General features: G+C 47.6%; 1 protein-coding gene across 2 annotated transcripts in view; it reads left to right on the top strand.

The window, feature by feature from the left end:
* LOC148509501 (stabilizer of axonemal microtubules 3-like) overlaps positions 1-14,294 on the top strand; it is a 33,292-nt gene extending 18,998 nt beyond the window's left edge. Inside the window, exons 1-5 of one of the 2 annotated variants that reach the window (XM_088443035.1) lie at positions 5,212-5,395; positions 7,473-7,673; positions 9,250-9,411; positions 12,512-12,639; positions 13,798-14,293. In XM_088443035.1, coding sequence (XP_088299161.1) covers positions 5,300-5,395; positions 7,473-7,673; positions 9,250-9,411; positions 12,512-12,639; positions 13,798-14,200 — 990 coding nt within the window. In that variant the 5' untranslated portion in view covers positions 5,212-5,299 and the 3' untranslated portion in view covers positions 14,201-14,293. Of the gene's footprint in view, positions 1-5,211; positions 5,396-7,472; positions 7,674-9,249; positions 9,412-12,511; positions 12,640-13,797 lie in introns of those variants that run through there. The other variant, XM_088443036.1, reaches the window with a different exon arrangement.
* Positions 14,295-15,390: the final 1,096 nt, after the last annotated feature.

The raw sequence follows: 15,390 nt of genomic DNA on the forward strand, positions 1-15,390 counted from the left end.
CTCAAGTCTTCCTCACTATAATCAGGGCCGGATGTAGGAAAGGGGGGAGGGGGGGGGTGATAGGGGTGGTTGCCCCAGGGCCCCCACACAGAGTTGGTGTGACCCTACCGAGAACCGGTGTCTTGTGGCACCTGTTCCAGGATGGGGGCTGAGCTGCCGCAGTACTGTGTTCTGAGTGCAGTAGCCAATGGCGTAAGTTCACCCCTGACGCAAGTTATAATTTGGTACCCCCCCTAAAATAAAGGGAAAATAATTATTGTGCATATCTATCTGCACAAACTCACTAATATAGAATGTGAATTTGTTTCTATTAGACCTATTTACTAAAGCAAATTTGCAGGATATCCCCCCTCCCCTTTTTTGGGTATATACTGCTATGCATTGGTCACAGATAAGATAGTGAATATGTATAGTGCAATCAGCATGAGGCTCAGAGTCCTGATGAAGGTGAAAGCCATCTGATGTGGGGTTGGGAGCCCTCCTGATACCTCAGATAGAGGGGAAAAACCCCTGATGCGGATTTGATGACAGAGTTTGAGTCAAGATACTGTAAGACTGCTAATGTGATGGAACTACAAATCACAAAATGCCCAGTCTACTGCCGACTGCTTCACTTGCTTGGAAGTTGCTCCACCAAAGATCTGCCCCCAGACTCAGTCGCTGGTGCCCCAGGCCCCCGCCTCCCATGCCCTCTTACCCACAGCTCCATCTTGTGCAGCCTTGTTGACATCCAGCTCCTGGAAGTTCTGCAGCCGCGCTTCTGCTTGGGCCCGCAGCACAGGTCCGCGGCTAGAGCTGCCATCTGGAAGGAGTGGGACGGGGAGTTGTGGGTGAGGATGGGGCATCAGAGTTACACTGGCATCAGAAGCTGCTGAGGAGCAGCGAAATCAATGAGCGGGGACAGGCTATAGATATACTGAAGCTGCATCTGATGGTCTGACATGAATCCCTCCACTAGTATATGGTTATGGTGGCTTCTCAGGTGCCGGGAAGAGGGGCCGTTTAATTGGGTGGCCGTGATGGTACCTTCCGGGTACATATTTACAGCCCTAAGTGGGGTGAATATATTGTGGGTAATGGAGGAGGTGCCCATACAGCGCAGAGCGGCTCCCGAGTCCCCTCATCAGTGTCATGTTACACATCATATCTGTGATGCTGATCACTGATGTGGGGCCTCAGGAGCCGCTCTCCACTCTATGCAGCAGCGCTGACTGCTGCTGCATTCAGAACACAGAGCTAGAATCACGGGACTTGAGGTAAGTAACCAAGGAGAGTGGGGGGGATAGGCTCTGTGTGGCTTGGGGGGGTAAGCTCTGTGTGGCTTGGAGGAGCAAGTAATCCCATTTGCAGAGCTGTAACTAGACTTTTTGATGCCCTGGGCCAGAATGAGCATTGGCGCCCCCCCATATTTTTTAAAATAGGGACATGACTTGTGCTAGAAAAAGGGGTGTGAGCTCATGGGAGAGGGGCATGATAAATCTGATTTGCCCCTCACGATGATGAAGGGATACCAATCCTATCGTACCACTGTTATCGCAGTGTCACTGCCAAATGCTCTGAATCAGGGCGTTTTTTTTTTTTTTTATGGAGCGGCCTCCTGGCCGCTCGCATTGCTGTGGGTTGCCACCCACAGCTAATGCGAGCGGCCAGGATGATGGTCGCGATGGTCAAGACCATCGCGATGATCGGGCTTGCGACGGGACCCTTGTGGTAGGGTCTCGTGGCCGCAAGCCCCAGAGAGCTTTCGGCTCACAGAGCTGAAAGCTCTCCCACTGACATCACTTGTTCTTATGGGAACGCCTCCGTCTGGGCAGCCACCCCCCCGGCCCGCCCACCAAAGGGGACGTGCTGTCACTCAACATCGACAGCACGCCCCCTTTGGTGCGAGACCCGGAGCAACGGATTGCCCGTCGCTGTCCGGGTCTCGCGCATGCGTGCGACGGAGCCGGCTCCGTCGTGCCCATGCGCTCTGGGCCACCATCGACCCGGTTGCAAGTGCTCAGCGCTTGCGACCAGGTCTGAATCAGGCCCATAGTGTAAATCCAGTGGCTGCAGTGATGATAGACAATAATTATGCAGTATAAATCACCAGCTCTAGATGTAGCAGAGCGCTGGTGAAGCTGCAGCAGGATTTGTCCATCAGAACAACCGTGCACAAGCCTGGAGCCGGCAATGTAGATCACCTACTGAAGGTATAGAAAGACTGCTACTTGTAGTGTATATGCAGCAAATGGCGGCGGGGAGATCCGTGTATGGTACACTCACAGGAAAAAAGGTACTCGAGGTGTGCTGATAACACCTGGTCGGGAATCTGTGGCTGTGTTCAGTGCTGCCATCAGAAATTGTAGGGCAAATAACTCCATTTGTAAGGTGTCTGACTGCCATGTGAGAGGTGATGGGTTTGAGTCCCGGGTATGACAGTATTTTAAAATGTGTGTGATAAAAAAAATGAAGGTTGCTTAGGGAGTTGGCCAGGGAGGAGGTAGGGTCGACCAGGAGATGCCAGGGATAAAAGAAAAGCAAGCTACAAGTGAGAATGATTATAAACAGAAAATTGACAGGCCCGAGCAGCGTCCCCTGCCCTGTGCCGTGGCACATGTCGCACGACCCTAGTTACGGCCCTACCCTTGTGGTAGGGTCTCGTGGCCGCAAGCCCCAGAGAGCTTTCGGCTCACAGAGCTGAAAGCTCTCCCACTGACATCACTTGTTCTTATGGGAACGCCTCCGTCTGGGCAGCCACCCCCCCGGGCCCTTCAAGTCCTTATACCCATAATAAAAAAACAATCCAAATCCATCCCCATAAAAAATTACATCAGTAGTCATCTATAGACATAGGGCACGCCTGTAATCAATATATATTATACATTCTAATACAGTTATAGATTAAAACTATTACATCCCTGGATCAGGAAATGTCCGGCGCCGGTCTCTGCTCCCCTTCAAGGGGGGATCGTGGCAGTGATGAGAATTTGTTTAGGTGTTAATTACGCAAATTGACATCATTCACATTTGAAAAAAGAAAACATACCATTAAAATGATATTTAAACTATAGATGTGTGGTACGGTTTTACTGAAAAGCAAACACATCTGAACATCTGGGTTCCGAGTCGAATGGAGTCCCGGCTCAGGTCTGCTGTAAATTCTAAACTCTGATTTAAAAACCGGATCTCGGGCTTTGGTGTGCAGTGTCATCTGGTGCGGGGAGGGATGCTGCGCGCGCGGCTGCCGAAATGGGGCCTCGCGGCCGAACCCCCGTGGTCTTGTCACTGTGCTTATTACTGGGGGGCAGGGAGAGTGCGGACTGCCCTGTGTGCTGTCCCTCACAGTGTCAGGAACCAAGTGCTGCACTTAATTGTACAGTGCAGCACCTGGCACTGAGGGGGGAGTCTGCACCTTGGTGTCACCCCTCGGCCCGCACCCCCCTTGTGACATCATGGTGCATGTGAACAGGTCCAAATGACATTAAAGCTGTTTTTATCACTTTTAAAGAAAACCATAAACCGAATCCGAACCAAAACACTTCCAGTTGGTATTGCCAAAACCAAAACACAGGGATCTGAGCACATCTGTAATTTAAGCAGAAATAAATATATGCAAGAGACTAATAACATTAAAGAAGGAAATACATAACTATTTCTTAGTATACACAGACTGGTTACACCACATTATTGTGTACAGTACATAAATTACAGGTAAACTGGCGATTAACAAGTAAAAAAACCTCTCCATCTCCCCATTTTACATAAATAAGTGAATGGTTTAGTATTATTTGCATACATACATCATGAGAAAGGGAGAGAGAGAGGTTTTATTTATCGTTCTAATAAGATCAATGCACACTGTAATGAGAATAATACTTCCCACCATCTACAGACATTTAGATCACAGTATAACCATACTTACCTCCTGAAAATCATGTGGGGCTCCCGGTCGCCCAGAAAACAGGGAATGTCTACCGCAATCCCCTTTAGCCGCCCACACCCCCTGCAGCCTCCACTTACAGAGTACAGAGTAGGCAGTAAGGGGTAGGTGGGGAGTGGTGATGATGCGATTCATGCATCATCATAGCCCCAATGTCATGACACAATTATGACATCATCATAGCCCCGCCCCCTGCGATACAATGCCTGTGATTTTGGCACTACATAGCGTGGGGTGGGGCCATGATGACATCATGATCACGTCACCACGCCAATTCCTACTCAGCCGACCAATGCGGTCGCCACGCTCCGTTTAAGCTGACCTGGCTGCCCCCCCAAAAAGGTGACAAGTATGAATATAACCATACCTCCCACTTTCATGATTTTGGCAGGACAGTTCCACTTTTTGGACACTGGGCCTGAATCTGCATGGAAGCAACTGCAACTGCAGATCGGCCGATTGTTGCATACTGTGCATGCGTATGCACCACATTGCGCGTGCACGGCGACCGCATTGCGATTACGTATGCAGACAGGAATCCACCGCAAAGTAAGTGACAGGCTGTGAGCGTTTGGGGGTGGTGACTAGGGAAAGGTTGCAGAAACGCAGGCATGCCAGTCCGTTTGAACACATAAATTAGCCACTGCGATTGCCTACACAGCCTGAGTGCTCACTGCTTGTGGCGAGACTTACAATTTCGGAGACAGGTCGGACCTGCTGAAATTGCGCGTGACGGGGCCGATATTACCGATGTATACGTAGGACTGCAAGGTAATACGGATGTGAGAGAGCAGCAGTAGTGGGCGTCTGGCAGATATTAGCTTCATTGTGTGCAATTACGCAGCTGCGATCCTTGCTGAATCAGGCCCGCTGTCCCATCATTCCACCTGTGAACAATGTAGAGAGGCTGGGACAGTGGGCCGACAATGGAGCCATGCTCCCAATGCAGCAGACCGGAGGGGAAGGCACAATGACCCGCTTCCCCGCTCCCAAACAGACGGAGGCATGGTATAACATTTAAATAAAAATGAAAGAAACAACCCCATAGTCTTTATGCTGAAAAAGCAAACATGATTTAACTATTTCCGCATTGACTTCTTGACACAAAGGATTCTTAATAACTAAACTCTTCAGCAGTTGTGGAACCACAAGTCCCAGCGTTCCCAGACATGACAGACAGAGCGTCACAGGTAAACAACCTCTGATTTAGTTTCTGTGTGGATTAGTCCTGTGAAGGAGGCGTGGCCTATCACCATGGCTGCAGGATAACAGCAGTACACAAAACAATTGCTGTATGCTCAGTCCCTGCACATCTCCTGGCTGCAGACTTAGGTATCCCTGCTATATTTCTGCATTATTTGGTTTCATGCTATTATAATGGTGCTGGAAAGGAGACAAGACTGGCATCTAACCAGCACTGGTGTTGGGCACAACTACAGGGCTCAGCTTCCATTCCCCCCTTCGCACATCAAGGTAAGGTAGCAAATCAATGAGAACTCGTCGCCCGCAGTGAGGATTTATTTGCAAAGTGATTGACAAACGGGAACTGTCTGTGTGCGGCAACCAGGGGGAAGTGGGGGTTGGAGGGGGGGGGGACGCAGCGACTCAAACACAGGTGTGTAATTACCATTTTCGGGGCGTCTTAGCCTGCAACTGCGGCCCCATACGCAGTAAAAATGGCTCCATATACTCAAAAGAACGATTACCTACTGATCTGCGACGCATCGCCTTTGTTCGCAGTCGCTTGGATTTGCGTAGTCGCCAGTGGGCGCCTTAATACAATTCATGGCGGCTGAGACATTTGCATATTTTCGCACAGCCGCTGCATCGGGGCCTATGTAACTACATGAGTGGTCTGGCCCAATATCTTTATATGCTGCCATTATGCTTGTCAGCACTGTGAATACTGTACTAAGGTGGGTGCACACCAGGCAGATCTCTCTGTCGACCTGATCAGGTAAGCTATACACACTGATTGGCTGCTAGACGTGTCGGCGCTGACATCACCACTGGGTGGGCATTTGAATTTGCCCGTCCACATGAGGTGTCAATCACCAGCAGTCTCTGCAGCGTGTGTACAGCCAGTCGCCTTACCGCCCGTATACACTGCAAGATGCGCTGATATATCGTCCATCTGCCATTCACAGACATATTGTGGGTACGCACCAGCCAACCCTCTCTCGATATATCGGCCATTATTGAACGGCCTATATATCGCCCAGGGTGTAGCCAGCTTTACAGTCATATGAAATATACAAAAGCAAAAACAATTGGATATGTTGCACTGCATGAACAAATTGTATCTCATGTCTTATCGATATCACATACTTACCGTCATTTGGACAGCCTAGATGGGGCTGCCAGGTCGGTGCAACATGGCGGGTGGGGGTGGTTTAGGCAGGCGGAGCGGGGCTGTGCTGACGTGATCACGACCCTGTCCCTCTTTATAATGCCGATATTACCGCCATTATAAAGCAGGGGGCGGGACACGATTCAGTCATTGTCATCGCACCGCCCACTCTCGTCACGGGGGACTTACCTAGTCTTGCGGGGAGTAGCAGGACTGTACCAGGGGAAATGTGACTGGTGCTACCAACTTGTGGGGAGCCTGGAGAGGAACCCCCTGCCTATATGGAGTCCTGCCCCAGCCTCCTCATTTGTAACATGTCACATGGGGGGGTACCAGGGGCCAGCCAAGGGCGCAGAAGTACTCAGGGTATTATAATCTCCTACAGTATTTTAGTTTGGTTATTATAGTAATATACATAAAGAGTGAGTGGTTTTGTGTAAATTGTGCAGTAATCTGCAATGAAAAGGTACAACTAGGGGGAGCAATTGTTAGCATAAATTATATTTAATTACATTTATTACACAGGTGACATTAATATCTATAATATGTAAATAGTGAGGTTTGGTGACATCATTTGGTTTGTCTCACAAAGTGGGAAGGTGATTTCTCCAGATCACTAATTTGGGATGTGAGATGGACATTCACAGAAATATGGCAGATTGAAGTAAGCAATTAGTTTTTTTCCCAATCTGTTTTGACACTGAAAGAGAGGCAACGGACTTCCCAGTTTCTAGTCTATTGTATATATTACAGACTGTCTATAGAATTTAATTTCTTCCAGTTTTAGTTCCACTTTAAAGGGATCAATTTTTTTATTTCTATGAAATGGAACTCTGACCTCTCCTTATATAATAGCATAGAACTATTGGTATTAGACGCATTTTTACACAATCCATGTACTGCTACTGAATTTACGTTTCTATTGGTTTATGAAATTCAATTCGCGCTACAGTGAAATAGTTTCAGTGGGAAACAGTTCTCTCGCAGTTAAATGGGGCCAGCTGATTACATTTCTACATATATGAGCTAAACTACAGGGCTCAGAGCTGGTAATTTAGTATTCATTTTGCTATATCAATGTTAATTTTGCTATATATGGTTAATATATACACTAATACCGTATCAGTGTTCTGGGCTTATCGGGTATTATTTTATACACAGTACAGCAATGTTACATTATAATTGCGTTGTCTTTTCCAGTCATCCCTCCCCGAGCCTCTGCCGCCAGTGTTGCAGCAGACAACTAAAGTCAAAGTATGTGATGATCCAATCAATATATATGAGACGACCTCGGGCAGCGCTCATGCCAGGAAGTATCCTGGGGGTGTCCTGGCGCAGCCCAACCACCCTCTCCCTCCACCTCATTGGAAGGTTCATTACAACAAGGATTTGTGGGACAAGGTGAGAGGTGGAGGTCCTGTCACAAAGTACTAATCTGCTTGTAGCTTCCACTGACTAAACACACTGTTACACGCCATACTTGCCCAGTCTCCTGTGACGTCAGGGACACTCCCGAATCTCTGGTGGTTCTCCCGGACATTCGGAAATATAAGCAAGCCTTCTGGAGCCCCCACGTGGCTGCCCACTTGAGCAGTCCGAGTGGCTCCATGACGCATTTCGCACAGAATCACGTCATCGTGGCCCCACTTTCAATTGTACAATGCTAGAAATAGCAGCATTGAATAGCCAGGGTGAGGCCATGATGATGCAAGTGCTCCTCCATGCACCCCACACCATCCACCTGGCCAAGCCATACCCCCCCCACATTGCCGACACTGACATGAATATCGCAGTTTCCTGAGTCAGAATGATGGGAGCTCTAAAATAGTTACACCATCACCACTTCTGTCATATCCCATGAAAGGCAAATGGATTTGGGTTTAGCGACTAGTTTAGTAATTTCATCTCTCTCAGCTCGCAGTCTTTGTCTATATGGGATAAAATAGATGCTCATAGAGCTAACAGTGCCTCTGTGGGGTATGCAGTCCCGACTGTCTAATTCCGGCAAGGGTCTAATGACAGGCGTCGAAAGCCCGACGCCTGTCATTTTCCCTACGCCGGGAGCCCGACATCCCGATCGAAGGTAAACCGGGTGCGGACAGCCGCAAGGGGGGGGTTAGGGGCTCCCGGGGAGGACTTAGGGTTAGGCAGCCCCCCGGGAGGTTTAGGCTAGGCGAAAGGGGGGTTAGGGTTAGGCGCCCCATTGCGAGGTTAGGGTTAGGCACCCCCTGGGGGAGACTTAGGCTTAGGTTGCGGGGAAGGAGGGGTTAGGGTTAGGCACTTGTAGGGGAGGTTAGGGTTAGGCACCCCTAAGGGAGGGTTATGGGGGGGTTAGGTTAGCGATACTTACCTAAATTAGAAGTTGGGATATTCACCCCTGCCGGGCTTCCGCTGTCAGGATTTGAACCGCCGGCCGCATCATGCTGATTCCCTCTGTGGTTACAAAGTCTGGTAGTCCTCTGCATAGAGTCAATTTCCACACAGTTGTGGGGATGGTGAGGGTGGTATGGTGGGGAACCATGGGTAACTGAGTTCCACAAAATATAAACAAACAACGGTTTTGTGGCCTACCTGCTCACAAACCATCATCCAGCCACTAATAATGGGTCTCAGACAGAACTGGGTATTCCACCAGAGGGACAAACTTTTGAGTCTTTCAGATTTGGCTATACATCTCTATGGTGCCTATATATGAAAGGGTGCAGGCGTACATTCCAATAATTCCAATTTTGCAGGACCACCCCAATTCTCTGGCCAAAAATAGGGTGTGGTCTATATGAAAGTGGGTGTGGCTTTGCTCCCATTTTGGCATGGTTAGGCAGATCAGGGTTGGGTCTGGGTGGATTGTGGGCAGGGCTTATTTTGTGCTCTTCTTGCACCAAACTTCATAGCTCGGAAATGAAAACAAATTATTTATTTTTTTATTATATCCTCAACATTAAATGATTAAATACCAGTTTTACACTCTGTCCTGCAGCTAAAACTAAGAGAATGGAGGACCCCACTGGATCCAGGAAACCAGAGCTCAGAAATGAAATCACAATTCCTGGGGACTCCAGGTCATCCTGTCACCAGCACCTTCCACTCAGGACCTCAGCCCTTCACTCTGGAGAATCATCTCAACAAGGGACCATCACAGGTTAGAGTTACACTGTACTGCGTATTTCATGGTTACAGCGCACATGGGTCCTATTGCTAGACGGCAACAGAGAGACACTTCATAGTCAGCCAGAAGAGAACACACAGAGTGCTGATGACATATTTACATGTGTGTGCTGCTAGAGGGGCGTGTCTAGTGACGCATGTCTATTGCCCATATAGGGGCGTGTCTAGAAATTGTGTCTATCACAATTTCGTGTTATCATGTCTCCCCAATCTCTGATTTTTCTACAATAAGCCCCCATAGAAGCGCGTACTTTCAATGGAGCCACCACCATTGTGGGAGAAATTCAGAACGACGCCTAACCCAAGGCTCCAGAATAGCGAGAGGTAGTTCTAAGGTGTGTTCCTAGGATATTATAGACATGCAGTCCAATGCCTAAACCTGACATATTTAATCCCAAAACACTTTGTTCCAGTCTATTCACACCTGCACATTCTCATCTACATTTCAGTTCAAAAATGAAAAGTTTTAGAAAATGAGATAAAAACTTAATGTCATACATGGAGGTTATTCAAGCACGTCTGATGGTCCTATGAGGCCAGATGAGAACATGGAGGCAGCACAGTGAGGGGCGTTGCGGCTGTAGGTGCAGCTTATTCTTGCCTCTCTGCTCATCGTACATTGTAATCCAGTGAGTAAACAAAATAAATTACTGAGCAATATGGGGCTTAGTCAGCATTGATGGCTAGTCAACGGCAGACGCGGCAACACTGCGTGCTCTCAAATTATGTGGATCCCCGCACATTTACACCAGCCATATTCTGGAGGAAAGACAGCCATCTGAAATGAGACGGATCAATCCGACTGCGCAGCAGCCCACATAGAAACCTATGGGGGGCTGCTTTGCGGTCAGAAACGGAGGGACGATCCATGTTAAATCCAGGGGGAGCCGTAATATTTTCAGGTATTCCCAAAAACTGGTCTATCTCACAAATAGGGCTTTGTGGGCAGTATCGCTGCCCCATGCCCTTGCTTCTGGCTAGAATGGTGCCCGGAGCAGCAACCGTAATGCTGCAGCAGTGCCGTGTGTAGAAACCTTTGGACGATAAAGGCAGGCACCCTGGCATGTATACAGCTACATAGAGCATCATAAATGCTCCATGCACTGTCGCGCTTCCGGGTGCCGACTGGCCCAACCCCGAATGTGCGGCATCATGACTTCATGTGCAAATGGGACGGCCGGCCCAATTTTGATGGGACAGTACGGTTTATTTTGGCCAATGTCCCTTTCCCACCTGCAGGGGGGAAGGCACTTGGGAAGGAGTTCTCAGGACGGCATCCACACACTGTCAAGAAAGCTGGGGGCAGCAGTTTGGGGAGCACTATGCATGTCCCCAGTGACACACGGCCATGCCACCAAAATGACATACTTTCGGGCGTGGTGCGCGGCCATGCACCTTTTTCAGTCCCGAAATGCCTTTATCTAAATGTTGGGAGGTATGTTTTAGGGTGTACATGAGATAGATTTATAGACATTAGGGACTCTTGGTATGTACTGTGATAAGGGGATACGTGATACAAAAAGATTTGCCCATATTACATGTATGGGATTGAACATTGCCTCCTGCAATATTAATATTTATAGCCCTTTGCAGGTGTGTATTTAGGGGAATTTTTCCATTGCTGAGGCCCATCCGCTCAAATGAAGCAATCTTCTTATGCACATTTCTTGTAGCAGATCTTTTTCGTTTCTATATCCAGCACAATCCCAATCCAATATCTCAGTTATCTAGTCGAATCATTAGATGAAAATAATGTCTCATAATTGTATAGCAAAAACTGTCTCCGTGGTGGCCATTTCCTTGAAGTATAGATATTGGATATGTGCTAGTACTAAATTTATGTTCAATTATACTAGTGAAATGATCCTCAATGTGGACTAGCAGCGGCCATTTTCTTATGGACTCCCAGGTGTGAAATTGGGTCTTCATATTCACTGACAGAAAAAAAAACACACATACACATAAACATGTCTCTGTGCGACCTCTCTACAATGGGTGTGATATGTATTACCGCCGGCTGCTGCCCAACAAAGGAGGAAATCCTGATCGTCCTAAAGGTAAGTATTTACTAACCTAACCCCCCTAACCCTAACCCTCCTTAGGGGTGCCTAACCCTAACCTCCCCCCCTGTGCCTAACCCTAACCCCCCCGCTAAGTGCCTAAACCTAACCCCCCCCTTCCCCGCTGCCTAAACCTGTCCCGCGGGGGGTGCCTAACCCTAACCCTCCCTCCCCCTATCCTAACCCTAACCTCCGGGGGGGTGCCTAACCCTAAGTCCCCCCCCGGGAGCCCTAAACCTAACCCTTCCCCCCCGCGGCTGTCCGCTGCGGTGCCTGGCATCCGCTCGATCGGGATGCTGGGCGCCGGTCTCCCGACGTCGGGCAAATGACAGGCGTCTAGATTTAGATGCCTGTCATTCGTTCCTAGTCGGGATAAAGCATCCAGATTACATCCCTCTACAGGCTCTACCGTGTGACAATCACTATGTACATTAGCTGTATAGCTAATTCTGATAAGGAGAGACAATAAGAGTGGCCTTCACCGTAATGTGAGACTATAGCCTATAGCTCTTATGAGGAAAGACAGCAAATTGACCTACATTTTGCTGTTCCCTTCCAGGAGATTTCTGAGAAGAGGACAGGTGTGTGTGTGTGTGTGTGTGTGTGTGTGTGTGTGTGTGTGTGTGTGTGTGTGTGTGTGTGTGTGTGTGTGTGTGTGTGTGTGTGTGTGTGTGTGTGTGTGTGTGTGTGTGTGTGTGTGTGTGTGTGTGTGTGTGTGTGTGTGTGTGTGTGTGTGTGTGTGTGTGTGTGTTAGTAACTGTGATCCTAGCTGAATCAAGCCCTAAGGCCATAGAAGAGCAATATAAAGATATCTGAAAAAATATTATTTAGGAAAAGTAGCAATACAGCATGTACAAACAAACTAATACATTCAACTTGTCTGAAGGCTGAAAACATTTTGAACAAAGCATCTATCATAAATAGGAGCTTACTTAAAGTAGTTGAAGTACATTTTCTGAATAATGTATATTAAACTGTGTACATGTCACACACTGATAATATGTTGGTGTTTAGTCATTAGTGGCAACTACAGAGAACAAGATTGTGTCTGGAGAACCTTTCTATATAAGAGACAATGGAGTCTTGCGCCTGAATGACATATACGCTTCCACTACGGTGCGGGACTTCCGGGCATTTACCACGTGAGTAACGCTGCCATGTCTCCCTCTCACACTGCTGGTATAAGGAGTCATTATAAAACCTGTCAATGCTCTGCCTGTAGTGTTTGCTTACAGAGATGGGAAAGTGATCCAGTGACGTCTGTGTAAGAGTTCTATTATATAGTCCCCTGTGTGCTATGTGTATGGGAAGTAATGCAGCCCCCTCGCCCAGGAGAGAGCATAACATATTAGGGAGCTGTATGTAACTGACCTGACTCTGCTCCCAATGTCAGCCACATACTTGTTATACTCACTCCAGGACGGCTCCCTGCACAGATGTAGGGATGACTCTGCCCAGGAGGGAGCACAACTTAGTACTTGAAAGCAGCATCAGATCATTTACAAAGAGTGCGCCCTAATGTCTTACACTCTGTTCTAGGGGGAAGAAGACAGCTGGTTCCCCCATACATAGGGGTGTAAGACTCAACCGCCGGCCCTACAGCAGAATTTAGGGGCAATCTGTCCCTGGAAGCCTCTTCTGTGCAAGGGGCAGTGCAGACTCGGTGAAGCCACATTTGGGGGGCCAGTTCTGGAGTTGGAAGCCCAAACAGGGCTTCACTTGTGGATGTGACGGCCCCCACATGCATGCTCATGAGATCAGGGCAGTGGCCCCCGGAGAGGATGGACCAGCATCACCGAGCGCCATAGCCCCCCCTTAGCTGTGCCCTTGCCAGCTGTAGTTACACCACTGCCCTTCATCACGTTCCCGCCAGCCCACCCAGTTTCCTCCGTCAGCTGTAGTTATGCCACTACCCTAGATCTTTCAGCCCTCCCATCACGTTCCCTGCCAGACCTTCAACAGTGCCCCTGCCAGCAGTAGTTATGCCACTGCCCATCATCTTTCTACCCCCTCTCTCTCCCCTCCGTCACATTATCCCCCAACTGTGCCCCTACCAGCTGTACTTATGCCACTGCCCCTCAGCGTTCTGCCCCTGCCCACCTCCGTCCCGTTCCCCCGCCAGCTGCGCCCCTGCCAGTTGAATTTACGCCACTGCCCTTCATCTTTCTGCCACTGAACAGTTACACTCAGGTTACAATAAAGGAGATGTATCACTTACTGTATAGCATGCAGAAAATCGCATCTTTCCAGAGATTATGTTACATTTCTTGTGTTTAGTATTTATTTCTTCTTCTACCTAGTAAAGAACTGGAGGGTTACCCCAAAAAAGATGTCTTAACATACTGGCAGGCTGAGGATTACCCCAAGGCCTGGGGGCATGGAATGAAAGAAAACCCTTTGCCCAAGGAGACACTACCAACACTTCGACGCCCCCCTCCTATGCGTGACACCATGCAGTTTCCTGTTGCCACAAAATTGCCACGTATACCGCCACGTGCAAAATCTGTTCCTCACCGAGGACTTAAAACTGTGGCACAAGAGAGCTACCAGTGGCCCCTGGATGCGAAAAGGTCACGGGATGTTTACTGCCCACTAGAATGCCCCTGGACAATGCCACATCACGGAGCTGAAATAACATCCGTGCCTAAGATGTACGAAAGAGAATATGAGACGTATGGCAGTAACAGGCCAGTTGCAGTGTAACACAAGTCAGGCACAATAAATGGTCCAACCAAAATATATGTTGTAGTGTTTATAGAAAAAAAGTTAATTATTAACAGCATTCCTTTAAAATTTCTGTGAAGTCTTTTTTAATTTCTCAAAAATCATGTACAGTATATCCATGGAAAATCAGACCTTCTGGCAGGTGTGATCAAGACGAGTGGACACTCTCTTGTCTGTACTATAAAGGAAAGGCCCCCATACATCTGTGATGGATTGGGTTAATTCTCAGATTCGCGGACGCCAGGGTCGGGGGAATTGGTGAAATCCCACATGTTGGATTTCACTGATTTTCCAATCCTGACCAAAATATGATCCTGATCAGTAAATCAGGGATTTTTAATATGAAGAATTTCCCAGATTCCCAGATTGATCGGCGATCATCAATGGCCAGGAAACGGCAGGCAGATGTTTTGGGCACTTAAGAGCCTTATGTGTCAGTATGTCACAGGTTCCAGCCCACAAAATGGTTGCCTTCACTAGACTCCAGAGATGCAGTGCCCACCGGTGGATGGTTTATATAATTGTTTTCTAGTACGCAGAATTGTCATTAAATATTATATCAAATAGAATCATAAATCTAGATGCAAGATCTAAAACAATACGCACTTGCTGCGGTGTTTAAACTCATGTTGTGTGTAGCTAAAATGAATTTCGATTAATAAACTAAGAACGGTACTGTAGAATGGCAGAAATATTTTATTTTGGTGACGGTGGATGTAAGTTCACTGTACACCATCATTAAGCATCAATGAGGATTGGAAAAATAATAGTTTTAGTTCTTTCCCATTGAATAGCATGCAATTTATATTGTCATTTTTTTTTTCTGCTATGATAAAAATATTTCACTGTGAAATTATCAGGATTGCAATGGGCACTAAGTTCGCCTGTAGTTATAATACTAAATATTTTTGGGAAGGACCAGTCATCTAATTATTCCTGAAGATACCTTTAAAACACACATTGTTAGTATTCCATGAGGACCGAGTTTGAGAAACACTGACATAAGTTATTTCGCTCTATTGGTGTCTTTTTTTTCCTTTATATTTTCATTACCTGGAGCCGCATTATGTAAGTGATTAAATGTTTGACATCATAATTCACATTATAGATGTAGACATTTGACCGCCATCTAGTAATTTGATTGGTGTCGTTTTCACTTTTGTTTTCTT

This window comes from Taudactylus pleione, unplaced genomic scaffold, assembly GCF_031769625.1.
Source record: "Taudactylus pleione unplaced genomic scaffold, aTauple2 ptg000324l, whole genome shotgun sequence".
Lineage (NCBI taxonomy): Eukaryota > Metazoa > Chordata > Amphibia > Anura > Myobatrachidae > Taudactylus > Taudactylus pleione.